This window comes from Gopherus flavomarginatus, chromosome 7 (genome assembly GCF_025201925.1).
Source record: "Gopherus flavomarginatus isolate rGopFla2 chromosome 7, rGopFla2.mat.asm, whole genome shotgun sequence".
NCBI lineage: Eukaryota > Metazoa > Chordata > Testudines > Testudinidae > Gopherus > Gopherus flavomarginatus.
This window is the reverse complement of record NC_066623.1, coordinates 97,930,494-97,957,467: the sequence shown is the minus strand read 5'-3', so window position 1 is coordinate 97,957,467 and position 26,974 is coordinate 97,930,494. Positions and strand designations below refer to the sequence as shown.

The 26,974-nt window shown below is 43.6% G+C and overlaps 1 protein-coding gene across 5 annotated transcripts in view; it reads left to right on the top strand.

The window, feature by feature from the left end:
* Nucleotides 1–26,974, top strand: part of DNAJC6 (DnaJ heat shock protein family (Hsp40) member C6) — an 88,818-nt gene that overhangs the window by 54,057 nt on the left and 7,787 nt on the right. For 3 of the 5 annotated variants that reach the window (XM_050961982.1, XM_050961984.1, XM_050961980.1), the window contains 13 exons: nucleotides 1,147–1,269; nucleotides 3,099–3,232; nucleotides 5,840–6,034; nucleotides 6,504–6,621; nucleotides 9,137–9,216; nucleotides 11,310–11,503; nucleotides 11,616–11,696; nucleotides 12,685–13,131; nucleotides 17,281–17,433; nucleotides 22,139–22,207; nucleotides 23,197–23,331; nucleotides 25,030–25,296; nucleotides 26,034–26,179. In XM_050961982.1, coding sequence (XP_050817939.1) covers nucleotides 1,147–1,269; nucleotides 3,099–3,232; nucleotides 5,840–6,034; nucleotides 6,504–6,621; nucleotides 9,137–9,216; nucleotides 11,310–11,503; nucleotides 11,616–11,696; nucleotides 12,685–13,131; nucleotides 17,281–17,433; nucleotides 22,139–22,207; nucleotides 23,197–23,331; nucleotides 25,030–25,296; nucleotides 26,034–26,179 — 2,142 coding nt within the window. The remainder of the gene's footprint in view (nucleotides 1–1,146; nucleotides 1,270–3,098; nucleotides 3,233–5,839; nucleotides 6,035–6,503; nucleotides 6,622–9,136; nucleotides 9,217–11,309; nucleotides 11,504–11,615; nucleotides 11,697–12,684; nucleotides 13,132–17,280; nucleotides 17,434–22,138; nucleotides 22,208–23,196; nucleotides 23,332–25,029; nucleotides 25,297–26,033; nucleotides 26,180–26,974) is intronic. The other 2 variants (XM_050961981.1, XM_050961983.1) reach the window with 2 other exon arrangements.

Below are 26,974 nucleotides of genomic sequence, written 5' to 3'. Positions count from 1 at the left end.
AGGGGTTCTAACTAAATACAACCCAAAATACAGAATTAATTGCTTAGACATTATGGGCAGAGTCTGAGTAAGCCGCCTTGCCAAATTTTTATCATTCTCCTTTTAAGTGCTTATATGATCATCTAAGGAACTTCCTCATATTTAGAAAGGTTTAACAAAACCATCATCTCTCCCTCCCCCTGCCACTGGTATTCCTAAAGCAGAATTCAAATGTCTGCTTCGGGGGGCGTTGGGCGGGGGGACTGCTCTTCAGACAAAGAGTGAAACTTGGTGCTGCAGCTTCCTATCTCTGGCCAGAAACCTCTTTTTAAAAGGCAATTCAATTAAAAATAAGCCAACTGGAGAAATAGATTTGTGGAAGGCTAGCCAATCTGCAGCTTGAAACAGCACTGCAAAGATTGTCCTTGAGACAACTGTGTGATTCAGAGAGTATGTGGATGAGTGATAGCTAGAAGTGCTTGCTTGTTTGTACCCCGTAGCATCTGAGGAATAATGTTCTGGCTGACATCTTAGTAACTCTTTATTACCCAATTCCTTTCTACAAAGAATTACTCATAAGATTGCTGTAAAAATCGGATCTCGCTCTCTTGGTAACAAGAGTCCAGGAATTAATATTTACTAATTAGGCACTAGTGGCCTGATCTTCAGGGTTGCTGAGGTCTCTCAAATCCCATTCCATTAAGTCAGTGGAAGCAAGAGCTGCTCGGCACCTCTTGAAAACCAGGCCTCAACTTTAAGAATCAATTTGCTAACATGTCAGCCCTGTGACTAGTGCAGGACTTACTACAGTGTAACTACTGTATAATGGAAGCACAGCAATTTGATCCAACTCTTCCTTGCAAAGAGAATTCAGTGCTTTAAATGGTTACTAAGGCTGATCCAAGTTGCATACTAAATATTTCAAAACTGTTTTAAAATGCATTGTCAGGGACAAAATATCAATTTCATATTCTGAAACAAAAAAATCCTCTTCTCTTGCCCCTTCCATAATTCATGCCTCCCCATTAAGCAGAGTTATGCATGAAAAGAGAGGCACAACATTTACCTTGTGTGGCAGGAACATGCTCTTTTTGACAGGAAAGATCCATGAAAGTGTCTCAATTAAGGGGATTATGAAGTCTGTTTGTTCACTATGTGATCTCCTAGGTATCTGAATGTAGCTGGCCAATGAGACAAGCGCCCAGTCTGCATAATCTCTATGCTGTATGTAAGAACATGCACAACTGGTTACAGCAGAACCCCAAAAATGTGTGTGTCATCCATTGCATGGTAAGTCAGCCAGTAGCTTCATTTGAGAAATCTCTGCTTGTAAACTCTTGCTTCCCTGGGGAACTGACTCGCAATAAATACTTCATTGTATCCTTGTACAATGGTGCAAGTCCATACAGGAGAATAAGTGTTATACAATTTGCCAATATGCAAAAACCTGAACTTACATATAAAGAGAGAGTTCAACTTGATTGAAAGCTAAATTTGCTTCATGTCTTTAATCTTACATGTATTGCACTATATTTGATCACCTAGTTTGAGAACCTTTTCTGCCCAACACAACGGCAGACATTGCTTTGAGTAGTGTTATGGTTTGTCACAACTTTTAGATGCAGTTTCTAGTTTGGCTCGGGGGAGGAGTACTTGAATAAGAATAATTAAACCTACCATTAAAATGTGGGTCTATTCTGAAAATTCTCTGCAACATGAGGGACATTTTACCCATCAAATCTGCTTCCTGTGAGTATTGAGTCAGTTATACTAACTTCCATGAAAAGTAAATCTGATGGCTTTTAACCAGTGAGCCCTGCAGAGCCAACATAGCTAAGGAAGATGTACAAGGAGGGACAGAACGTGGTTCATCAACAGACTTGTTAACAAAGTAGTATTTCCAGGGCTTTGTGCAAATCCATTGAGAGCCATGTAATTGCACAGGTGTTGAGGACAGTGTAGGCTGAAGATTGTGTCAGTGACACCTACACAATTGCACTCTTTGGCCTGCAGAACCTTTGCGTTTGATAATGATCCTGAAGGAGTTCTGTTTAACTTTCGGAGCCCAGGTTGGCATTCCGGGGCTGGCAGTTTGGGGCAGTAAAAAATTCCAGATGAAATCTGCCTAGGTCATAAGAAACTCCCGGTAAATATTAACCCTCGTGCCTCATAGTGTCACTCTCAATACGAGTACAGTTCTACTGTGAAAATCAGAAACACATAGATTCTCTAGGTATGTAGTTTCCCAACCCAAAAGACTCGAACATGACAGAGCTTCAAGACCTGTTAGTACCTAAATGAATTTTGTGTGTGTCAAATGGCATTTTTCTCTTTGACCACCCTCCTCCTGACTAGCTTGTACAGCCAGCCAAGTCCAAAAGATAGGCAGGTTACCAATATGGGGCCCCTCTTCAGCAAGGCACTTAAACTAGTGCTTAACATAAGGTATGAAATGATGTTGGTCCCAAGGTATTAGAGAAACAAGTTGGGTGAGGTAATATCTTTTTTTATTGGACCAACCTCCATTGGTGAGAGAGATGAGCTTTTGAATTTACACAGAGCTCTAACCCTCAAGAAGAACCCTATGTAAGCCCAAAAGACATGAGTGGCTCCTTTGACTTCAAGCACATGCCCATATTCAGCAGGATACTTAAGCTTTAGTCTGTTCTGGCGTGGCAAATCCTGTATCAAGCTAAATCACTGCTTTAGCAGATGTCTGAAATTGCAGATTGCAGTGAGCCCAAGATCTGCAGGTGTATTTTAATATTACAAACAGCAGATTACTTAAAACACACAGCAGAAGTTCCAATCCAAAAACGAGTTATTTCTGGGCCCTCAGAATCTTGTGTGAATCATCAACTACTCTTTTATGCACTTCTGTAAAATAGATGAATTAGTTTTAAATCAACTGTATTTAGTCTGGTTCAAAAGTTAATTACTGGAAATGAAAGCACCGAAACAGAGTTTCTATAGACATTCCTCCTTTAGCTTTAATGCAGCCATCTCAATGAAATCTTGCTGAAATGCACTTTTAAATATGAATGGGGTTAAAATAGACTATCCTTTCCCTTCAATTAACAGGATATCTCTGATATGTGCTCTTGCATTTTATCTGACAGGATGGTCGTGCAGCATCAGCAGTTCTGGTCAGTGCAATGTTCTGTTTCTGTCATCTCTTCTCTAGTCCAGTCCCAGCTATTCAGTTGCTCAACTCAAAGAGACCTGGAATAGGACTCTGGCCATCCCACAGAAGGTAGAGTATGTTAGTTGGGCAAGCACTATTCAACACAGTTAAATGTATAACTGTTTTTAAGGCTGTGGTCCCCATCTCCTTAGCTGTCCAGGCCTGGGTCCTGCAAACATTCCTGTGAGTAGTCCCACAGAAGTCAGTGGAACTGCTCATGTGCCACATGCTAGCCTGAGTAATGATGGTCTAAAGTATTAAGCAAGAGGTTTGGAGCTTGAGTTCCAGTCCCAGTATGTTAACATTGCCAGAGCTATGTAGTGTCAGGCAAGTTTCTTAGCCTTTGTGTCCTAGCCTCACCCTTTGCAAAGTGAGAGTAGTGAATGCTGTTTTCCTCAACTTGTGTCCAAGGATTAATAGATGAAGGCTGTTTGTTTATGATGGCTTTATACCTTAGGTTGAAAAAAATTAAGACAAGTCTGGGCTTAAGATTGCTTCAGACTTCCCCCAAAATGAGTTTGTCTGATCAGAAACTTGCTGTGTAAAACATCTTGTTTGCGGTAGGATTGTCTTGCAACTAAAGAATATCCTGTTTGGGAGGCTCCCACAGAGTGAACAGAAAAAATGCAGTGATAAGTATGTAGAAACAGAAGTTTAAACCCCTAAGATACTTAGCCTAGTTAAACTGAAAGCAGCATTGCTGTGTCCTGGCAAGTTTTGGATTTGTCATTATTTTTTCTTTTCTAAAAGTGCTGTTTAGGATCATTATAGAAACAAACCCTCCAATTCACTTAGCTGGAGCTAAATTAACTGATCTCTAAGGGTATATCTACACTGCAAAAAAAAAAAAACCACCAGCAAAAGGGAATCTCAGAGCCTGAATATACAGACTCAGGCTCCTGCTACAGCACTTAAAAATGGTAGTGTACCTGTTCCCCCTCAAACTCTGGAACCCTGCAAGGAGGGTGGGTCTCAACCAGAGTGTAGTCTGCACTGCTATTTTTAGCACCATAGCATGAACCCAAGTGTGATGGAGTTTCCAAAGCCACACTAAGGCTGAGGCAGGGGAAAGGGTCCAGCAGTGCTGGGTCAGGAAAGCTCTGTCCCTCACGCACTGCCAAGCATACTCCTAGGGAAAAGAGTATAAAGAGTTCCAGCAGCCCAGGCTGCGGGTAGGAGAGAATCTATTTCCTGGAGAAGCACTGTCCTGAGACAGGAGGAGAAGCTCTTACCAAGGAGGTCTGGTGTGAATCTTCCATTTATCCTCCTCCCACACATGCAAGGGCAACTTGCAAACATAGGTTTTTGGGGTGTTTTGTTTGTTTGTTACATAATTGCACTGAAAACCAAAATAATGTAAAACTTTAGAGCTTACAATTCCACTCAGTCGTCCTCCTTGTTCAGCCAGTCGCTAAGACAAACAAGTTTGTTTGCATTTACAGGAGATAATGCTGCCTGCTTCTTATTTACAATGTCACCAGACAGTGAGAATAGGCATTTGCATGACACTGTTGTAGCTGGCATTGCAAGGTATTTGTGCCAGATATACTAAACATTCGTATGACCCTTCATGCTTCGGTCACCATTCCAGAGGACATGTTTCCATGCTGACAATGCTATTTTTTAAAATGTTAATTAAATTGGTGACTGAACTCCCTTGGGGGAGACTTGTATGTTCCCTGCTCTGTTTTACCCGCACTCATCCAAGACTGCTATAATATGAAATATATGGCAGATGACCCAGCACAAGTTGTTCATTTTAAGAACACTTTTTTTTTCACGGTAGTTTTGACAAAACCCAAAGGAGGTACCAATTTGAGATTTTCAAAGATAGCTACAGCACTCGACCCAAGGTTTAAGAATCTGAAGAGCCTTCCAATATCTGAGAGGGATGAGGTGTGGCGCATGCTCTTTTAAGACTTCTGAAAGCAACACTCCGAGATGGAAAGTACAGAACCTGAACCACCAAAAAAAGATTAATCTTCTGGTGACATCTGACTCCAATAATGAAAATGAACAGGTGTTGGTCCACGCTGCTTTTGATTATCGAGCAGAACCCGTCATCCGCTTGGATGCATGATGGTTGACGCATGAAGGGATATATGAATATGAATCTTCAGCACATCTGGCATGTAAATATCTTGTGACGCTGGCTACAAAAGTGCTGTGTGAATGCCTGTTTTCACTTTCAGGAGATACTGTAAGTAAGAATTGGGCAGTATTTATCTCCTGCAAATGAAAATAAACCTGCTTGTCTTAGCGATTGGCTGAACAAGGAGGAGGACTAAGTGGAATTGTAAAGCTTCAGCATCTCCATTGTTTTGTTTTTTGAATGCAGTTATGTAACCAAAAAAATCTACATTTGTAAGTTGTACTTTCATGACCGAGATTGCACTACAGTACTTGTACGAGGTGAATTGAGAATGCTGTTGTCTTTACAGTGCAAATATTTGTAACAAAAAATAAATATAAGTGATAACTGTATACTTTGCATTCTGTTGCAATTGAAATCAAAATATTTGAAAATGTAGAAAACATCCAAAAATATTTAAATGTGATTCTATTATTGTTTAACAGTGCAATTAATTGTGATTTTTTTTTTATTTATATATATTTTTTAATTTCTTGACAGCCCTAGTGATGGGATCATTTTGGTAATCACTCTCTTTGTTGCAGATACCTAGGATACATTTGTGATCTAATAGCAGAAAAGCCCATCGACCCTCACTGTAAGCCTCTTGCTATCAAATCGGTCTGTCTCAGTCCGGTCCCCTGTTTCAATAAGCAGAGAAATGGGTGTCGACCCTTCTGTGACATTCTGATTGGAGAAACCAGAATCTTTACAACCTCCCAGGAATATGAAAGAATGAAGTAAGTTACTATGGCTTTCTTATCTCTAAATGATGCTAATAAGTCTCTCTCTTTTTTTTTTTTTTTTTTTTTTTTTTTTTTTTTTTTTAGTGTAGTACATCTAATTTCCTAGGCTCTGGGTGGGCGGGTTCCCCCTGGCGGTGATTGAATTGGGCAAGATAATGCTACTAGAAGTGAAAATGTTATTGGAAAGTTGATGCCCAGTGTTAAAACTTGATTGCCAGAGCCTGTCTGAACTTCTGTGATGAGGTGCTAGGGCTTACTTCTGGCATATTTCAGCACTATACTAGTAGTTCTATGTGAAGCATGACTGTTTCAACTGACAATTAACGAGCACAGAATGCTACTTCTACCAACTAATCATGGTCTGAGTTTTGAGATTACATATTTTTGAAGTACACAAGCAATAGCTTTAATTGTACTGCTGAAGCGAGCATAACAATAGACTTCTTCCTCATTTGTTTTAAAGGGAATTCCGTGTGCAAGAAGGGAAAGTCCTAATTCCATTAGGAGTCACTGTGCATGGAGATGTTGTCCTTTCTGTCTACCATATGAGATCAACCATTGGGGGACGACTTCAAGCAAAAGTATAGTTTGGTCTACCTTTTGATACGCACAACACAAACACCGAGTCAAAGACTGACCCTGGCATTTAAAGGTTGAAGTAGAAGGAGGCAACGTAGCCATAAAAATGTTTGGCCCACTGGATTCCCTACCCTCCCTATGGAAGGAGGCGGCAAGAAGCCAGTACCTCCACATTCCTAATCCTTACCAAATTCACGGCCTTAAACTCATCACAGACTCTGAAATCTTGTCTTCCCCTGTGAAATCATCTTTTTTTGTGTGCTTTTACCCTGTACTCTACAGATTTCACGGTGGAGACCAACATTTCTCAAATTGGGTGTCCTGACCCAAAAGGGAGTTGGGAGTGGGGATTGCAAAGTTATTTTAGGGGGCTTGCAGTATTGCCACCTTTGCTTCTGTGCTGCCTTCAGGGCTGGGCAACCAGAGAGTGGCGGATGTTGGCCAGGGGCCCAGCTCTGAAGGCAGCAGTAGCACAGAAGTAGGGTGGTATGGTATGGTATGGTATTGCAATTCCTTTACATCTGTGTTGCTGCCTTCAGAGCTGGGTGGCCGGAGAGTGGCGGCTGCTGACTGATGGCCCAGCACTGAAGGCAGCAGCATAGAAGTAAAGATGGCAATACCCGCTGCAGCTTCCAGCCGGCAGGTACCGCTCTTCAGCTGCCCAGCTCTGAAGGAAGTGCTGCTGCCAGCAGCAGCACAGAAGTAAGGGTAGCAGTACCGCAACCCCCCTACAATAACCTTGTGACCCTCCTCCCAACTCCTTTTTGGGTCAGGACCCCTACAATTACAACACCATTAAATTTCAGATTTAAATAGCTGAAATTATGAAAATTACAATTTTTAAAAATCGTAGGACTGTGAAATTGACCAAGATGGACCATGAATTTTGGTATGGCGCCTACTAATGTGCCATTTCATCATCCTCAGGGTGGACTGAGCTGGAGTGGAGTCTTCATTGGCAGGAGGAAAGCTGCTGCATTCTCTCAGGATTAGGTCAACAGACTTTTAACATGCATAATGGCAACATGGTGGTCTGTCGAAACAGATATATAATAAAATCACTGAAATGAAACTAACTTCTCTTGAGAAAAGAGAACAAAGGGGAGAAATGTTTACTCAGCACTGAGATATTCTGAACAGCATGCAAGGAAGGAGAGTTTAAGATGATTGGAGATATTGGACTCTGAGACAGAAAAGCTGTTGTATGATGTCATCACCCAATTTGTTTTTCAAGCATAGGACGTAGCTGTCAGTAAAGACTTTCTTTCACTTTACTCCTGAGGGCATTCTGTGCCAGAAAAATTAAAATTCTGCAAATTTTATTTGTCAAATGTGGAGGCTAAAGCATGGCAGGCCACTGGCTGCACAGAGGTGGGAGATCACTGTGTAGGTCCTCCCAGGACATGGACTCAGCGGTGAGGCTGCACCCAACCCTGACACAGGACCGGGCCTGCCTCTCTGTGCCAAGTGCACCAGGTGTGACCTAGACAGGCTCAGCAGGGCGGGAGCCAAGTGTGGAGGGGCTTAGTGTGGGAGGGATCCAGATGTGGGTTGAGAGGGTTCTGTGTGCAGCAATCTGGGTGTGGGTGGCTCAGTGGACGATCCGGGTATGAGGAGGATCTGGATGCACAGGGACTTGTTGAGGGGAGTTCTGGGTGCAACAGTAATGGGACTCTGCAGGAGGGTCCATGTGAAAGTGCTTGGGACTCAGCGTGGGGCTCTGGGTGTAAGGGAATTAGAGCTTGACAGAGGGGTATGGGTGTGGGGAGACTCTGGGGGGTCCAGAGGCAGCTGGTTGGGGCTCAGTAGGGATGTGGGTGGCTGGTTGGGGTGGTTCAGGTGCAGGGGGAGTGTGGCTCATTGGAGGGGTTCAGAGTGCTGGGGGGTGAGGCTCAGTGAGAGAGTTTGCGTATGAGGGGGTCAGGATGCACAGGGGTAGGACGGATGGGGGAGCAGCTTCTTCTAAAGGGATCCCTTCCACTGCAACTGAGGAGCAATGGGTGCAGAAAGCTGAGGGTAAGGGGAGGGTCTGCAGAGCTTCCTTCAGCCAGGGGAGAAATCTGGGGCTGAGTCTGACCTGGCCCCGGTTGCTGTACAAGGAAAGAGGAAGTTCTGTCCTCCCCAGCCCAACCAGGACTAGCAGCTGAGCCTGGCACGGCATAGGAATCACCAGCTGGATCTTCCCCAGTCCTGCCTCCTGCCCCACAGTGATTTACCTCTCTGCCAGCTGCCCTGGGCCCTTAAAACGTGCTGCTGGGGAAGGTCGCTTGACTGCTTTTGTGGCTTCCCTTTGCTTCCTGATAGTCACTTTTCTGCAGGGAAGCAAATCTGCAGGGAACATAAATTCTGCGATGTGCAGTGGTGCAGAATTCCCCCAGGAGTATTTGCTTCTATAGTAACATTTAGTGAAGTAGAACTTATTAGCTGCCTGTATATCATATAAATCTAGAGAATTATTTCCCTTTATTTAAAAAGTGCATATTTAATCTTGTGATCTTCTCTTTTTTTTTTTTTAAGATGACAAACACACAAATCTTCCAGATTCAATTTCATACTGGATTCATAGCACTGGGAACAACTATGCTAAAATTTACAAAGTAAGTACGTCTTAGAGCAGAAACCAGTACTGCATGCAAACTTCAGCATGTTAGCTACATATAAACAATCTGACCATCACTGACTAGTTTGATAAAGTAACCAGTTCATGTTGGCACATAAACAGGGCATAAATAGCTTTTCTAAGATCTGCTGCCTGAGTAGCTTTGACAACATTACTGATAAAAAACTAAACTGTCAAACTTTTATTCCAGTGTCTCTCAAATGCCTGTTCTGAGGTGCTGGGGAAATGAGAAACAAGGTTTTCAGCAGACCATTTTTTCTTTTACTTCGAGGAAGCCATCTCTTCCCTAGGTACCACTCATTTAGGGATTCTCAAACTACATAATGGGCAATTGTGAACATGCAGAAAAAATATTTAGGCTTCCCATAATGAGTGGTCCCCTTCCTCCCTATTTTTTTTAAATGGTCCAGGTTACTGCATATATTAAATGCATGCATGATGTACACTCTTCTTGTCTTGTGGGCTCATATCCACTCTGGACTTTGCAGTAGGAGAGCTGTTTGGAGCACCTGGAATATACAGTAGAATGTTTTACTCACATTTGCTGCCTGAGTGAAAGTCCCTTAAAGGGAAAATACTCTTGGACTTGCTGAGCCTCCCTAGAAAGGCGAGTCCCCTTTTGTTTTCAGTATAACTAATATCTGGACATCCCTTCAGCTGGCTCAGGTCTACCTATCTCTGTTTAATGGGGAGGGAAGTTATGCCCACTACTTCCCCAAGGCTGGTGCATTGTGGTAAAGTATCCAAGAACATGAGTTATCCTAGGCAAATGTCTTAATTTCTGAGATGCAACTTTTATTTTCAGTGCCCTAGGTAACTTAAGAGGTAAAACAAACAGGTCCTTGCATACAGTCTGTGGTATATCTAACCCCTGCAAGGGTGACCGCATGGTGGTGTGGAGTATGGGAGGATGAGGGGAACAATATGAGTAAGATCTTGTTCCCTTTCATGGGTGAATGGAATAAGATACTTTTTCTGTGGAAGCGTTCAAGGGAAATGTCTTCTATGGCTTTATTGATTTCATTAACTCTGTTTTACAAAGTTTTAAAATAACCAAACTAAGGCCTGAGTACTCTAAGAATGTTCCCTGCTTACAACTTTCGCATTCATTAGACTGCAAAATGAGATACTGAGTGTGCTCTTTGCATAGTGCAGGGACAATAGCTTCTTACTGTGCCATTTTTTCTGACTTCTCCTAACTGCGAAGTGGTGGGCTCCAGTCAAAAGGCCACTTGATCCATGTGATGGAGTGTAGAAATCCCACATTGGGCCGGAGAGCAGAAAATGGCAGACCAGAAATTTCAAGGCTGGAGGAAGTATTCAGCCTTCAGGCTCCTAATCAGTAATTGAGAAGGCAACAGAATAGACAGAAGGGAACACCAACTCCCCCGACTCAGAGGGAACTGGCTTGACAAGGACTACACCCATGTGATGAGACAAGGAACTTTCTTGGGGACTGATTTAGAGACTGTCCAATCACTGGATGAGTAGGAGAACGTGGCTGTGGTTTCCAGTTTAATGACAAGGCCTAGATAAGGAATAGTTGATTTGGTGATGGGTCTAGCCCACGTCTACCTTGTGGCAACGAGTTTGCAACTCTGAGCAGACTAATTTGGGTAATTGATTCCATTTTATTTTAAATGAAGTATCTCTATTCAAGAGGAGTGTCTATATTTTTCAACTGCTGTTGGGTCTCTATAGAGTGCAGACAACAGCACAATCCCTCAACGAGTGAGGTTGATTTTTTTGAAATGGGAACTGTTAGGATGGAGTGAGACGAGTACAGTTTTTGCCCTCCCCTCTCCTTCCTTGGGCACTAGCTAAAGAATAACTTTGCTGATTTGTACGATTCATCTCACAGTAACACATGCCAGACACTTGCTTCATCCTTGCCACTTTGCTGCTGTTCGTGTGCAGTTGAAAAGATGTTAGGAGTGAATAGGGGAAAGTGTAAAAATCAGTAACGTAGACGTATACACACATTGACGACTTCAAACTTTATATGTGTCTGCCAAAAAAAAAAAAGTTGCTTTACTACTTTTAACTGAACAGCTTTCTGTCAACATTTAGACCTGAACTGGATGCATGTGACTCCCCGGAAAAATATCCACAGCTGTTTCATGTTACACTGGAGATAGAAATAGAATCTGCTGATAGACAGACTGACCTGACTCCTCCCTGGGAGAACTTCACAACAAAAGACATCAATGCAAGCATTCTCTTCTCCTCTCACCAGGAACATCAAGATGCTCTGGCATTGGCAGGTGAGAACTGCCCTGCTTTGTGCACATTCTTCAGCGTCTAACGCTGACAATGCTCTTTTACTATCTTTGTGACTTTCTTCTATCCTGGTGCATTTGGTTCTTTGTCTTGCAGGTCGAGGCCCTGTAGATGCACATCAGGATAACATAAAAAATGTTGGACAAGGGACATTCCTCTCCTCTCTCAGCTGGCAAGGTACTTGGACTTGGCCTCTAGTATTTTCAGCCAAGTATTGTAAAAAGTTGTCTCCAGCTTTTAAAGATGAATTTGCTTAAACAAAGGGTCAGCTCGTGAAAGACAAGATCACATTAGATCACTGGTTTCACAGGCCCACCCACATGAAAGACATCCTCAGCAGCTGTGGGCTACTGGTTAGTCTGCAATTTGAGTTAAAATGAACACTCCCTTCTTCTAAGGTAGTGAGATTCCCTGTGCCTACTTGCCCTGGATTTGTCTGATTAAGGTAGTTAGTTCATGATCTCAAACTCAAAACCATTGATTCCAGCTGCTAATACCCATTAAAAGACCGTTTAAAAATACTTGCCTTTCCCAATATTTCTCTTTCACTTACAACATCCCTGTGGCATCTTATGTGACTACTTATAGGGAGGAAGTGGTCTGTGCCTGCCATTGGGAGGGTTGGTGTTCCATGGAATGTAATGGTCTAATAGAACATGTTCCACATTATGAACAAGCTTGAGAACCTCTCCTATAGCCTATATAGCAGAAGTCTTCTGCAGCATCTTTGCAACATACAGTTTTAGGAATCCAGCATGAGGATTCCCCCTCTTACCAAACTGAAAAGCTGGGTTCAAGTGCGGCTTTCATTAAAATGCTTCTACATGTTCTGCCCTTGGCTTGTGTTTTAGTCCCCCCATAAATGGAATCTGAGACAAATCAGTCGAGGCACCACATCCGGACCCAGGAACAGTTTCTGTTCTCATCCAGGCTCTTACGCTGTCCTGTTCTGTAGGCTCAGTTTCCCTAGCAGTAAAGTGTGGATATTTCTGTACAGTACAAAGTGAATGAGACTTAACTAATCTTCGCTAGGCACTTCCATTTTAAATTTAGCTGAACATGTGTGTGTTGCTATTGGTGCCTTTTTCCACGGGAGGCTAATAAACTGTATGTATGTAAAAACCTAAAGAACTGGAAGCTAACGTAAATTCTTTTGCTCACTTAGATCAGAAATCCGACAAAAGCAGCTCTCACCCCATCTCTGAGGATCGAGCAGCACTAGTGCATGAGGAGAGTGAACAGTCGGACGATGAACTCTTATCCCTTTCCAGTCAGCACAGCAATGCTAGCAGCGACAAAACCCATGGAACTCCAAAACACAGCAAAAAGCAGCAGGAGCCTCCAGCACCACTTCCCCCTGAGGATGTCGACCTTCTGGGTCTGGACGGTAGCCCTATGAGCAAGAATTTCCCCACTCAGTCCACTGCTCTCCCCTCTAACTCAGACTTGCTGAGTGATCTGTTTGGGGTCAGTGATTCCAGGGCCCACAGTCAAGGTGTACAGGCAGCTGCTGAGGATGTCTTTCACGTGGGTGGACCTGGATCTGCACACTCCACCCCTCGACGCTCTGCAGCCTCAGCATCTCCATCTCCAGCCCCAAGAGTAGGAGAAGGTAACACTTCTAAGCCTAGTGCCTGACTTGGTACAAATGTGTGATGTTATCCCAGTGTTAGGCTCATTCTACAGTTGTTTCTGAGCTATTGGACTTGTAGTAGAGATGATGGACGAGTGAGATTCTACATGGGGAGGGATTTGAAGCCTCTGTGAGGCTTTGCAAGGAAACCAAGGCATTTTGCACTACACAGAGCATCGCCCTCTGAGGAATCTCAAATATTGCATTTTCAGTGGGGCCCTGCTAATGTGTGCTTACTTCTCAGGTGGGGCCTGTCCATTGCACTCTTATCCAGGTGAATTTGTTATACTGGTGACATTGAGTATTTTATTTCTGTAAGTTTATAGTTTGTGTTGGGACTTTTTAAAATGATACTGTGTAACAAAGGTAGAAGGCGAATATTTTAGAATTCATAAATCTTAGTGACCCAATGTCCATCTAAATGAAATTGAAGATTCCAAACGGTGACGACCAGCAGATATTTTTCATAATTCTCCAGTTAGAGGGATGCTGTGCTGGGGGCTGGTAGGGGTATGCTCTAACCTACCAGCTGTTGGATTTATGCTAGAGATGGGTCTGTATAACTAAGTCTGGGTCTCCACTTTCTCTTAGTTCAGAGGGGTGAGGAGCTGTGGTTGCAGTCCATCTCTGTCCCTCTGCTATTTCTGCCTTCTCTCTTCTTTCAGCAGGCAAATACTGAAACATTAAAAATTCTCTCTTCTCCCTGCCTGAAAAAGTGAGTTTTTTGTTTTTACCCACTAAAGCTTATTCCCAAATAAATCTGAGTCTGGTGGCACCTTGAAGACTCTCATTTTTGTGGATACAGACTAACACAGCTACCTCTCTGATACCTGCCTGCTGAGAAGTACAAGGCAGACTGTTTAGAACTGGGGTAGGCAACCAATGGCACACGTACCGAAGGTGGCACGCAAGCTGATTTTCAGTGGCACTCACACTGGCTGGGTCCTGGCCACCAGTCTGGGGGGCTCTGCATTTTAATTTAATTTTAAATGAAGCTTCTTAAACATTTTAATAGTTTAGTTATATTATAGACTTACAGAAAGAGACCTTCTAAAAAGGTTAAAATATATTACTGACACACGAAACCTTAAATCGGAGTGAGTAAATGAAGACTCAGCAAAGCACTTCTGAAAGATTGCCGACACTGAGTTTAGATGATCCTGACACTCAGTGTCAGGGAGTTTGCCCATAGGCTGAGTGTAAGAGATAAGGGAGGGGGGCCAGACTCCTTCGGGAAAGGAGGAATGAAGAGGATCTATGAGGAATATGCTGAAGGCCAGAGTCTCAAAGGCCCAGATTGGGGAAAGTCTCCTGAGAAGTGGTTAACCAACTTTGCCAAAGGCAGCTGCAAGCTCTCAGAGAATGGAGACCCTTGGTCTAATTTGATTGCAAGCTTTAGAGGAGCTATTCCAGATCACTGGGCATAATACTTAAATTGCAGCTTGTCCCTATTGTGGGTGGGCTTTTTGTTCTGTTCTAAGAGAGAGCTGTAAAGCGGAACTTCTTCCCTTTTTATGTGTGTGGTTTGTTTTTTGTTAAACACACACATTCAGAGCCAGTTAAAGAAATGTGTGGTAAAGGCTGTGACAGTTTTTGTCTTTTTTAACCCATAACTATCAGTCTTGGTTTCAAAGAACCTGTTTAGCGGTAGCATATGTATGTCGATGCATATGCTGAACTCCCTGATAAATTGCAGAGGAAAAAATAATATATATTAACAGCATTAAATGCTGAGTGTTAAGGCTGTGGTGGTTTAAAATCTGCCTGTAGTGCGCTAGATCAGGGCGGGAAAACTTTTTGGCCTGAGGGCCGCGTCGGGTTTTGGAAATTGTATGGAGGGCTGATTAGGGGAGGCTGTGCCTGCCCAAAAAGCCAGGTGTGGCCCGGCCCCTGCCCCCTATTTCCTCCCCACCCCCCATTCCCTGTCCCCTGACAGTCCTCGGGAACCCCCCCCAACCCCTCCCCCCAGGACCCCTGCCCCATCCAACCACTCTTTCTCCTTGACCGCCCCCGGGACCCCTGCACCCATTCAACTCCCCGTTCCCTGCCCTCTGACCGCCCCGACCCCTATCCACATCCCTGCTCCCTGACTACCACCCCGAACTCTCCTGCCCTCTATCCTTGCCCTTTATGCCTGGAGCACTGGTGGCTGGCAGCACGGCTGTGGCTGGAGCTGGTAGCACGGCTGTGGCTGGAGCCAGCCACACCACCTTGCAGCACAGGGCTGCCCGGCTGCCCAGAGTATTATGCCGGCGGCACAGCATGCTGAGGCTGCAGGAGAGGGGCCAGGGGCTAGCCTCCTTGGCCAGGAGCGCAGGGGATGGGCTGGATGTGGCCCGCGGGCTGCAGTTTGCCCACCCCTGCGCTAGATCAACACAGTGTAAGACTTGAGTAGAGCTCACTGTAGTAACACCTACTAAATGTCAGGTTTTCACAGCCAGTTCCTGAAGATCCCAAAGCTAACTAAAATCAGTGAATCTAGTGTCCTATTTTTAGAGGGAAAATTTTATTTACTAGTGCACAGGCACCAGTCTGTGCACTAGTAAGTAAATAGTGCACTAGTAAATAAAAAAATGATGCATCTGACGAAGTGGGTATTCACCCACGAAAGCTCCTGCTCCAAAACGTATGTTAGTCTATAAGGTGCCACAGGATTCTTTGCTGCTTTTACAGATACAGACTAACACAGCTACCCCTGTGATACCAGACACCAGATGTGTCTGCAACAGTCGCAATTTTGTTTTGTAATCTAAACCATGATGAGAACAAAAATCTTTGTGAGGTGCGGGAATGGAAGGACACAGACAGATTTGAAGAAGGAAGAAGTGAGTGAGGCCAAGGTGCCTAGGTTCCCTGTGTGAGCAGTATGCTCACCCTGAGTATCTTGCTTCTGATATATGATTGTGGTTTATAAGCCTCAAAGTTGATTTTGTGAGAACACTCAAGAGAGTGATGGTGTGGCAGTGAGCAGGAGCAGCCCTAGACTTTGTCAGTCGTGGTGGAAAACACACTTGGCACCTCCCCCATCCCCCCAATGGCTGAGCAATAACAACAAAGCACCCAGCCAGTCAATCAGCAGAATGGGGGAAATAAAAATCACAGCAGTTAGGCACCCCCTGGGAGTTGGAGCCCAGGCCAATGACCTGCTTGCCCACCCCTAGAGCCAGCTCTGCCAGTAGGGTCAGGAAATGATCTCCAGGAAGAGTGGAACCATATGTTAAGGGGCAGGAAAGTAGTGGTCAAATGAGCAGCTTGAACAGAATAATGAGGACAAATGAATGAGTAAGCCAGTATTCGATTGTTAAATAACATGACCGGTGCTGCTACCACATAAGTGTAACTTCACTAGCGTACAGCGTTCAGAGCTCAGAACCGTCTTCTGTAACGTGCGGTTACATTACTGTAATGTTTTGAGTGGTCAGATTAGATTGCTCCCCTCTCTTCTCAAACATTGCTGCCAACAACAAGGAGCTTCTCCAAGTTAAAATGGGATGGGCTATGCATGTACTCAAAACAGAATTTATGGAAGAGCTGAACTCAGTACCCATGTCACAGATGTGGAAATGGTTCATATATACAGAAAAGGCACGAGTGCTTTTCTAAAGCTTTTTCTGCAAGAGCCTTATGGAAACTCCATAATCTTGGTGACACCCTCTGGGCATCTTCAAAGCTTTTAGAGAACTTCCAACACTCCCCGTCTTATTTCTCAAATAGTTTGAGGAAGGGGAATGGGTTAGACTCCAACGTCTGAAGTTTCTGAGCTATTCACTCATTCCTCCACACAGTGTGCAAGTCAGAATTTAACATACCTTCCTATAGCTTCCCACTTCAGCTGAATTTAGGAGCAGTTATTCTCCTTGGATATGACAGATGGGATGTGCATCTGGGTTGCCATGGATATATCCTACAGGACCTAGAGTTGTAGCATTTAGTTGAAATACTTTTTATATATTCAGTGCAAATCCCAGTTATCAGTCTGTCTCGGTTGCATCCTACCTCCTGTTGGCGTCTGTGGGAGTTAGAAATGATGCCTACTTGTTTTGAGGAGAACAGCTCTAATCCAGACTAATTAGAAAGGGAAAGCATGGTGTGAAATGGAGAAATTAACCTCTAATGCATTTTTTTCAGCAACTGCCTTTGACCCATTTGGAACTCGCCCAAAGCAATCTGGTCCAGATCTACTGAGTTCTTTTCTTGGTTCATCAAATGCCACTGGTGATCCTTTCCTTCAAGCAGCAAGAAGTCCTTCACCTACTGTGCACAGTGACCCTTTTCACATGGGTAAGAAACTCAATGCCTCATCTATTGTATTTAAACCAGGTGTTTGTATAAGTAATGGTGAGGGAATAAGCGATTAATAAGCCCAAACATATTTATCTCTGAAATAATGACTAAAGCACAGCTGCTCAGTGGAGAGAGAAGAAAGGGCTTTCAGTCCCTAGATTTGCATCTTATTTCTAATTTGAATTCTGTTACACTCCCAATCTGTATTTAATTATTGAGCCATTTGTGCACATGTTGAAATCGGACCGCTAAACAGCAATGCCTGCTTGTGTATTCATGTGGTTAAGAGGTCTGATATGAACCAAATTACTATTAATTGCACTAAATAGGGCACAGCACACCAGTGAAGAAAACTCAGGTCTCTTAATGTTTAGTCAGGCGTCAGGCATCAGCCTGGATCTAGATTTCTGATGGTTCTTCACATCGGACTTATTTTGTTGTTGTTCAGTTGTTTCATTTTATCTTTGAGTCTCCATCAGATGCTAAGCTTTGTGTGCTTAAAAAAGAAGAGGCAAGGAGCTTTTCTGCAGACAGCAATCTCCTCCTGCTGTTGCTCAATCTGAATATCCTCTCTCTATGCCCATTTATTGGTGCATTACCACCAAGAGTCTCTCACTTGAAGTGAACTAGATACCATGTTGTTCATTCAGATACTGAGAACTTCTGATCCTGTAGCCTTCTCTGGCTTAAACAAATCCAGCCCCAAATTAATCCTTGTGTCTGATCATCTGGAAAGAGAACAGGGGTACTTGTGGCACCTTAAAGACTAAGAAATTTATTTGAGCATAAGCTTTCGTGGGCTACAGCCCACTTCATCAGATTCATAGAATGGAACATATAGTAAGAAGATAGATAGATACATATACATACAGAGAACATGAAAAGGTGGACTTTTCCATACCAACTCTAAGAGGCTAGTTGATTAAGATGAGCTATTAGCAGGAGGAGGAAAAAAACTTTTGTAGTGATAATCAAGATGGCCCATTCTAGACAGTTGACAAGAAGGTGTGAGGATACTTAACATGGGGAAATGCATTCAATTTGTGTAATGACCCAGCCGCTCCCAGTCTCTCTATTCAAGCCCAAGTTAATGGTATCTAGTTTGCAAATTAATTCTAGTTCAGCAGTTTCTCATTGGAGTCTGTTTTTGAAGCTTTTCTGTTGCAAAATTTGCCATCTTTTTAAGTCTGTTACTGAGTGACCAGAGAGGTTGAAGTGGTCTCCTACTGGTTTTTTAATGTTATGATTCCTGATGTCAGATTTGTGTCCATTTATTCTTTTGCATAGAGACTGTCTGGTTTGGCCAACGTGCATGGCACAGGGGCATTGCTGGGACATGATGGCATGTATCACATTGGTAGATATGCAGGTGAATGAGCCCCTGATGGCGTGGCTGATGTGATTAGGTCCTATGATAGTGTCACTTGAATAGATATATGGACAGAGTTGGCATCGGGCTTTGTTGCAAGGATAGGTTCCTGGGTTAGTGTTTTTTGTTGTGTGGTCTGTGGTTGCTGATGAGTATTTGCTTCAGGTTGGAGGGCTGTCTGTAGGCGAGGACTGGTCTGTCTCCCAAGATTTTGTGAGATATCTTGGATGGGATATTCTCGTTGGAAAGTTAGTATTACAGAAGAGAGGATTCTTATCTCACTGGCACGGTTGTATTTTAGCTCTGCCATAACATGGAATGTGGGAGGGTACTGGGCATATCAACTTTGTTAATTGGACACTTGAGTCCTAGCCAGAGCCGGCAGTATCAATGAAAGCAGTTAAACAGTATCTTGGCTCTTTATGGTACTAAATTAAGTGCTAGTGCCGAGAATTAATGAGGGAACTTGGCAGAAAGTGGTTGTGCAGTCCAATAATGTTTGAAAACCCAACCACTTGTTTCTCTCTGCTGCATTAAAGAACCCCAGTTTGGTTTATCTGGGTATTTTTATACCACTTTATTAGAATGAAACAACTTGCTGTCCCCTCTGAAATAGTTACGCCTTTGCTTTCCTTTAATGTTTCTGTGGCTGCTGATCTTTCCTGGAAGGAGGATGTAAGGTTTTATTGAACTGCTAAGGCTTGCTCTGGAATGGAGAAGTGCTTAAGAAAGTGTCTTTTGGCTCCTTCTGAAGCATGATGCTGGCTCAGAACTGTGCTACTTTCTGTAAAGACCAGCTTGAATCATTTCCCCCCACTCACCAAGATGCTGTATTTGATGTCTCTTTCCCTTCTATCAGAGATGGGTTTTGCATTTTAATGTGCATGTTTCACTTCCGAAAAGAGGATATGTGCAATCGGTGCTGAAGAGAATCCATGCACTACCCTGGTGGTGGGAATGGGGACACATTTAATCTAGGAACAGTGCCCGTCAGCATGGTATTGGAGCACCGTTTCTGTATTGTTCAGAAAGTGCGAACTTATAATGCTGACTAGGTTCAGCTCTTGATAAGCAACTGTTCTGGCTGGCTGTTTATGTCCAAAGCAAGTCACCACATTATGATCTTGAGGCTTATTTATGAGGTGCATTTTTCATTTTGAACTTTCCCTTTGTGCTGCTATGTTTATATTTAGGGGGTCTTTACTTTCACAAGACAGGCCTGTCGCTCCAGGGAGAAGCTCATTTTCTCAAGAGTGGTACAAAAAGCTCAACAAAAGATGAAAGGGTCTGTAGATTTGCAGCATTCAGTTGAGTTCAGCAATTTCTGGAATTTTTTTTTTTTATTTAAAGCACTTAAGTATAAGGGATTATAAGTAAGTAAATATATAAAGTGTATCCTAGTAGTGCTCACCTGAAAGTAGTTCCAAAGTACTTCAGATTGCCTGGAGAAATAGTCAGCATTACTAGGGTAGAGGGAAATAGTAGGAGGTTTCAGGGCAGAAAACATACATGGGGAAGAATGAAGGCTTGCTTCATTTTAAAGCACTGAATTAAGAAATTCATCCTGATCTAACTTGGGCTAGAGCTATTTTCTTTACTTAAGACAGGTCATGTTTTTAATGGACACTCTCTCTTCTGAAATATGGGATTCTGCAAATATTTCAAAACCTGAATTCTTCTGCTGCTTAGAACTTGCCAAGATGAAGGCATCATCTGAATGTGCTAGATACTTTGCTCTGACCTTCCACCCAGTACAGTAGCTCTGTGCTCTGGTCACTACTTAAATTCTTTCAGGTAAATTAATGTGTGGTAATAGGCATCGCAAACTGGCACAACCTCAATTTCTGATAAAAGTGAGTGCAAGCCAACTAATTTTGTTGCCTAAAGTAAAACTGCCTAAAATCATCCCCATTTGATAGGTACAGATATTTACTTAAAAATCCTAATGGGACATGATCACATTGATTTTTATCCATTGCCTTTAACCAAATCAGAGAAGTTTGTATTGGACTGTGCAGCTTGTACAACTGATTCACTTGAAACAGACATAAAGGCCATGTCTACATCTAAAATTTTGCAGCGCTGGTTGTTACAGCTGTATTAGTACAGCTGTATAGGGCCAGCGCTGCAGAGTGGCCACACTTACAGCAACCAGCGCTGCAAGTGGTGTTAGATGTGGCCACACTGCAGCGCTGTTGGGCGGCTTCAAGGGAGGTTCGGGGAACGCGAGAGCAAACCACGGGGAAGCTGGTCTCCTTTCCCGGTTTGCTCTCGCGTTCCCCGAACCCCCGAGCAAGCAGGTCTCCTTCCCTGCGGTTTGCTGGGTGGTTCGGCGAACGCGAGAGCAAACCGGGAAAGGAGACCAGCTTCGCCGCGGTTTGCTCTCGCGTTCCCCGAACAAGCAGGTCTCCTTCCCTGCGGTTTGCAGGGTGGTTCGTGGAATGCGAGAGCAAACCGCGGCGAAGCTGGTCTCCTTTCCCGGTTTGCTCTCGCGTTCGCCGAACCACCCAGCAAACCGCAGGGAAGGAGACCTGCTTGCTCGGGGGTTCGGGGAACGCGAGAGCAAACCGGGAAAGGAGACCAGCTTCGCCGCGGTTTGCTCTCGCGTTCCCGGAACCCCCCTGCAAACCGCAGGGAAGGAGACCTGCTTGTTCGGGGAACGCGAGAGCAAACCGGGGAAGGAGACCAGCTTCGCCGCGGTTTGCTCTCGCGTTCCCGGAACCACCCAGCAAACCTCAGGGAAGGAGACCTGCTTGCTCGGGGAACGCGAGAGCAAACCGCGGCGAAGCTGGTCTCCTTTCCCGGTTTGCTCTCGCGTTCGCCGAACCACCCTGCAAACCGCAGGGAAGGAGACCTGCTTGTTCGAGGAACGCGAGAGCAAACCGCGGCGAAGCTGGTCTCCTTTCCCGGTTTGCTCTCGCGTTCGCCGAACCACCCTGCAAACCGCAGGGAAGGAGACCTGCTTGCTCGGGGTTCGGGGAACGCGAGAGCAAACCGGGGAAGGAGACCAGCTTGATTACCAGAGGCTTCCTCAGGTATGCTGGGATACCTGCTTATTCCACGGAGGTCAAGAAAAGCGCTGGTAAGTGTCTATACTTGATTACCAGCGCTGGATCACCAGCGCTGGATCCTCTACACCCGAGACAAAACGGGAGTACGGCCAGCGCTGCAAACAGGGAGTTGCAGCGCTGGTGGTGCCCTGCAGATGTGTACACCTCCTAAGTTGCAGCGCTGTAACTCCCTCACCAGCGCTGCAACTTTCTGATGTAGACAAGCCCTGGGTTAGGTTTTCTTTTTGTAATACCTTTAATAAGTAACAATCGTTTTGTTTAGCTTCTAGTACACCAACGGTTGCCATACAACCAGATGTTTCGGGTGGCTGGGAGTGGTCCAACAAATCAGGTTTGTATGGTACCACTTTCTATGCCTTTTTAAAGGTGAATTCTCAATAGAGAAATATTACCACTAGCTGAAGAGAGCTGGTTTCGTCTTCCATTACCTATATACATGAGTACAGTTTTTTGTTGTATTAAAACAACAACTTTATTTACTCCATTGATGAAACACACAACTAAGATTCTCTCCTGAACTTAAGGGATCTAGTGCATGCTCCTTCAAAGGCACTGAGGAAGTTATGCATGTGAAATTGCTGTCCTTTGAAGGTGACAAGATTGTAGGTTACTGTAACAGTGAACACTGAAGTAGTGCAAACCATTTTTCATGCAGAATTTCACATCCCTGCTCAAAAAAATAAAAGCCTAAATGAGTTGGTGTCGCCCTCTTCTAACCTCCAAATTTTACTTCTCACCATCTGTGAAAGCTGTTTTTTGCATCAATGTGCAAGACTTCCAAACTCTGTGTGCTACAGTGTAAATATTGATTGGAAGATGTGAAGGGTTTCGCTTGAAAATTGAACCATTTGATTGAAAATGGTCCTCATTTTGAGTAGAGGGAAAAAAAAAACCTGCAAAAGGTAGCGGGTGTTTCATGAAATGCGAACTTCTCAGCCATTGAGGTCTTCAAATACATTGTAGAATCCTAACTGTGGCTAATGACTAGCTACTACATAAAATTAATTCAAAGCTTTTAAAGTTTCACCTCCCTACACACACACGATCGCAAAATACCATGGCTGCTGTAGAAGCAATCTGAGAATACCAAGCCTAATATTTTCTTGCATAGTTGGTGTTGAATTGTGCAAGAGAGAGATATGAACCATTTACTCTTCAAAATATAAAATGTCAGCTCAATAGACAAAGCATCTTGATGCTCTACAAGAGCGTGCTTGACTTAAACATTAAGATGGTAATATACTAGCGTGAATCCTAATGTTAAGTTTGAGCAGAGCTAATGTTACAGATAGGCTTTACAAACTCTGTTTCTCTCTGTAGGTGGCCTTGGTATGGGAAGCAAGTCAGCCGCTACAAGTCCCACAGGATCTCTCCATAGCACTCCCACTCATCAGTCCAAACCACAAACTCTGGATCCATTTGCTGATCTGGGGGCTCTTGGTGCAAATTTAGCAGGTTGTTTTTTAATAACAACTCAGATCACATGGTTGGCCAGTTTAGACGAGATGCTAATGTGGAAGTGTTGTATTAGAATGGGCAGCTTGGGGTTTGAGGCAGCAATATTTCTGGGAGGAGGAAGGCAGTTTACTGCACTTGCACCTCAGAGATGGTTTTGAAAAGCAGCTGTTGCAAAGAAGGGAGGGGAGGACTAGATTCTTTATGCCTCTTCAAAGTGCACTACTTCTGAGCTTGCATCTACAGGTGCTTGTTGGAAGACTTGGCTGGGACCTCACCACTGTTAGGCAGCATGGGTTTGTAAGGTATAATATTAAGTCAATGACTTGCCAATGACAGGTTTTAACTTGAGGGGCTGCTGCCTTGATTTTTATCCTTAGCTTAAATCTGATGGCAACAAACATGATAAAACAACAAATGGGGCCTGGCTCAACCAATATTTTGAACCCCTGAAATTTTGGGGGTTCCTGGGAATGACTCTCCACCTGCCCTTTCAGTGGGCTTTATTTCTTCTTCCTGGGCTTTGATCTTCCTCCCTCCAAGCTATGCATTTTTGCTGTGCCTGCTGTTCTGCCTTGACTCACTGCTCCATCCACGCTTCCCCTAAAGATGGGGTCTGGAACCCCAAGGATCCTGCCTTAATTTGTGTCTTCCTGCAAATGACACTTCACTTTCTGACTACTAGATAAATGCTTTTGGCTTAGTTTGGCCTTCAAAATGATCAGAGGCCTCCAGGCTCTGCCATTGGAAAGACTTCTGATCACATTGGTTTTAAGACACTCTAATATGTTCAATATCTCTGACTTTTTCTCCTGCTTCTACTTTAGTGTGAACAGAATTTTCTTTCATTTGCCAGCTCCTCCCGTCCTCTGCTTCTTACGTTGGACAAACTAACACGCCTTTGGCTGCCGTTTTTATTTCTTCATCTGTGTCAATGTCAGCATCGTTCTGAAATTAGGTTTCCCAGTTCCCTCTGCTGGCTTGCCACTTGTTCTGCCGGAACAAAACAAACATGTATGAGAGCAGTTGTTGGTCTTGCTTTAGTGAATCTGTGTAGTGACATGATGGATTCTAAAAACCAAGCAAGAGGTTGGACTCTGCAGGATATGGACCAGACTTTAAATGTTCAGCGTAGTTCACATTTTTTAGGTCACATGATCTTAACTGAACTTACATTAAATGTATCTGAATTCAGCTTGATGCTTTAAGCTCTGAAGGATATTTTTTTATTACATCATGATTTTAGTTTTGGCCCTTTTGGTACCTTATGCCTCTCAGGAAGTAGTGTGTGTCTACGCATACAATATCATGGCAAATGTTTTAGTAAATGTTGCTTGGCATTGTAACTACCACAAGAAATTATTTGGTTCCTGACTGTCTACCCTGTGTAGCGCACAAGGAGCTACCAGTGCTTACTGTTAGTTTGTATTACAATAGCCTGTAGAGGTTCCAATCCACGTCAGGGCCCTTTTCTGCTAGGTGCAGTATAGACTTAGCGAAGGAAATTCCCTGTTTACAAATTAAATATAGACTAAGACTAAAGGAGACCAGTGAAGTGACTTGCTCCAGGTCACACAACAGGTGAACAGCTGAGTCAAGACACTGGGTTCTGTTTCCAGCTCTAAGACCAGTACCTTGTCTATTGGAACATGCTGCTAAATTTTTTTTCTTTTCTCTTCACCTCTTCCTATATCACAGGGGGTTCTTCATTTGCCAGCAAACCAACCACACCGACAGGAATAAGTGGAGGATTCCCTCCTATGGGCTCTCCACAGAAACCATCTCCCCAGCCAATGGGAGGTAGTGGTTGGCAGCAAGGTGCTGGATACTCCTGGCAACAATCACAGTCCAAATCCCAGCAAAACATACCACATGCCTCTCCACAGAACAGGCCCAACTACAACGTGAGCTTTTCAGCAATGCCTGGTGGGCAAAATGACCGTGGAAAAGGACCAGCCAATGCTGGTAAGTTTTCCCCCTGCCCCAAATGACTTCCAAAATATTTGCTGCTATTTAATGTAGCTCATTGCAAAAAGAGATGAACAATTTATGACCGGAGTAAATACAACCAAACTGATCATTGTATGATCTCCAAGGGCAATTACATTTTGTACTTGGGCGCGGAGAGACAAAATGGAATGATGATTCTGAAGCTTGGTGGTACTCCGGAAATTCTGAATTCCTAACACTCCTACAGCCATATGGGAATGGGCGACGGGATGAATCACTTGATTTACCTGTTCTGTTCATTCCCTTTGGGGCACCTGGCATTGGCCACTGTTGGAAAACAGGATACTAGGCTGGATGGACCTTGGGTCTGACCCAGTATGGTTGCTCTTATGTTCCAAAAGTGGCCGTAGATTTTGTGTGGCTCTGTTTGAGTGTCCAGCTAGACATGTCTGATTGCCGAACATATGTTTCCCTTCAACTGGAGCCTACTGCTTGGAAAGCCTGAATCTGAATCCCAAGTATATTAAGTTGGATACATGCAACTAGTTGCCATATCTGAAAATGCCTTATGCTCTGGGGTGGTTTCTACATCATGAGGTGAGAATTTACATACAGACTGAAGTATTAAGAGGTTATGTGCTTTGTGATCAGAATATTGTTTTGGTGGGCAACTTGAGGAAGATGATGATGTTTAATGATACTACGTATTTAGAAGAGTAGATACTAACTTAAGCTTTCTGATTTTTATTAAGACTCAAAACCAAAGGTGTCTGCTGATTTTGAAGACCTATTATCTGGTCAAGGCTTTAATGCCCACAAAGACAAAAAGGGACCCAGGACAATAGCTGAAATGAGAAAAGAAGAAATGGCTAAGGATATGGACCCTGAAAAGTTAAAAGTAAGCTGCATTCTTGTTGTAGTCTGATAACTGTACCCACATTTGGAACGACTTTCCTTCCAGCAAGCTGAAGACTGAAATCTAGCTCAGTTTCTTCCTTACAATAAGTAAAACTAGTCACTTTTAACTTGCCACAAGCTTAGTTTTTAAGAACAAACTCCTGTGCCAGAAACTACTAATGCCTTTGTTTACAGTATTGCTGTATTCACTTAGCACACACATCTACTGCATATTTGGGGTCCAAGATCTACTAAAATTTACTATGTCACACTGAATTCCTCAGCTAGGCATCAAACTATCCTAATAGAGCCACATTTAAATACAAATGATCGCTAACTCCCTCGCTTTCCACTCACAATCCTTAACTACTTACGTGAGATCTGCCATCTTGGCCAGCACACCGGGGGATTGAGCTGGGGACCCCAAGAGCTGAAAGCTTGAATTGCTACAGTTTTAACTAAAGAGCCACATCTCTTTAGCTGTGTCTGTAACCGACTTGCATCATGTGCAGATTGGGCTCCTAGCGAGCCATGTAACACACACCAGTAAGTTACGTTTGCGTGGAAAAGAAACACTTAAAAAGCATCTAATGCATTTTTAGCCATCTTAATACAACTTAGCAGCTAGAAATGAAGAGCTCGCACTAGGTGACTAGTCAGCTTTCTGGAGCCCACCGGCAAATGCTCCGGTTGCTGACATACCACAATTTGAGGAAGTTTGTCTTTGGAAAATCCCAATTCTCAAATCCAAGATCACAAAATACAACTTTTTTTTTTTTGGCTATTTAGTTTAAAG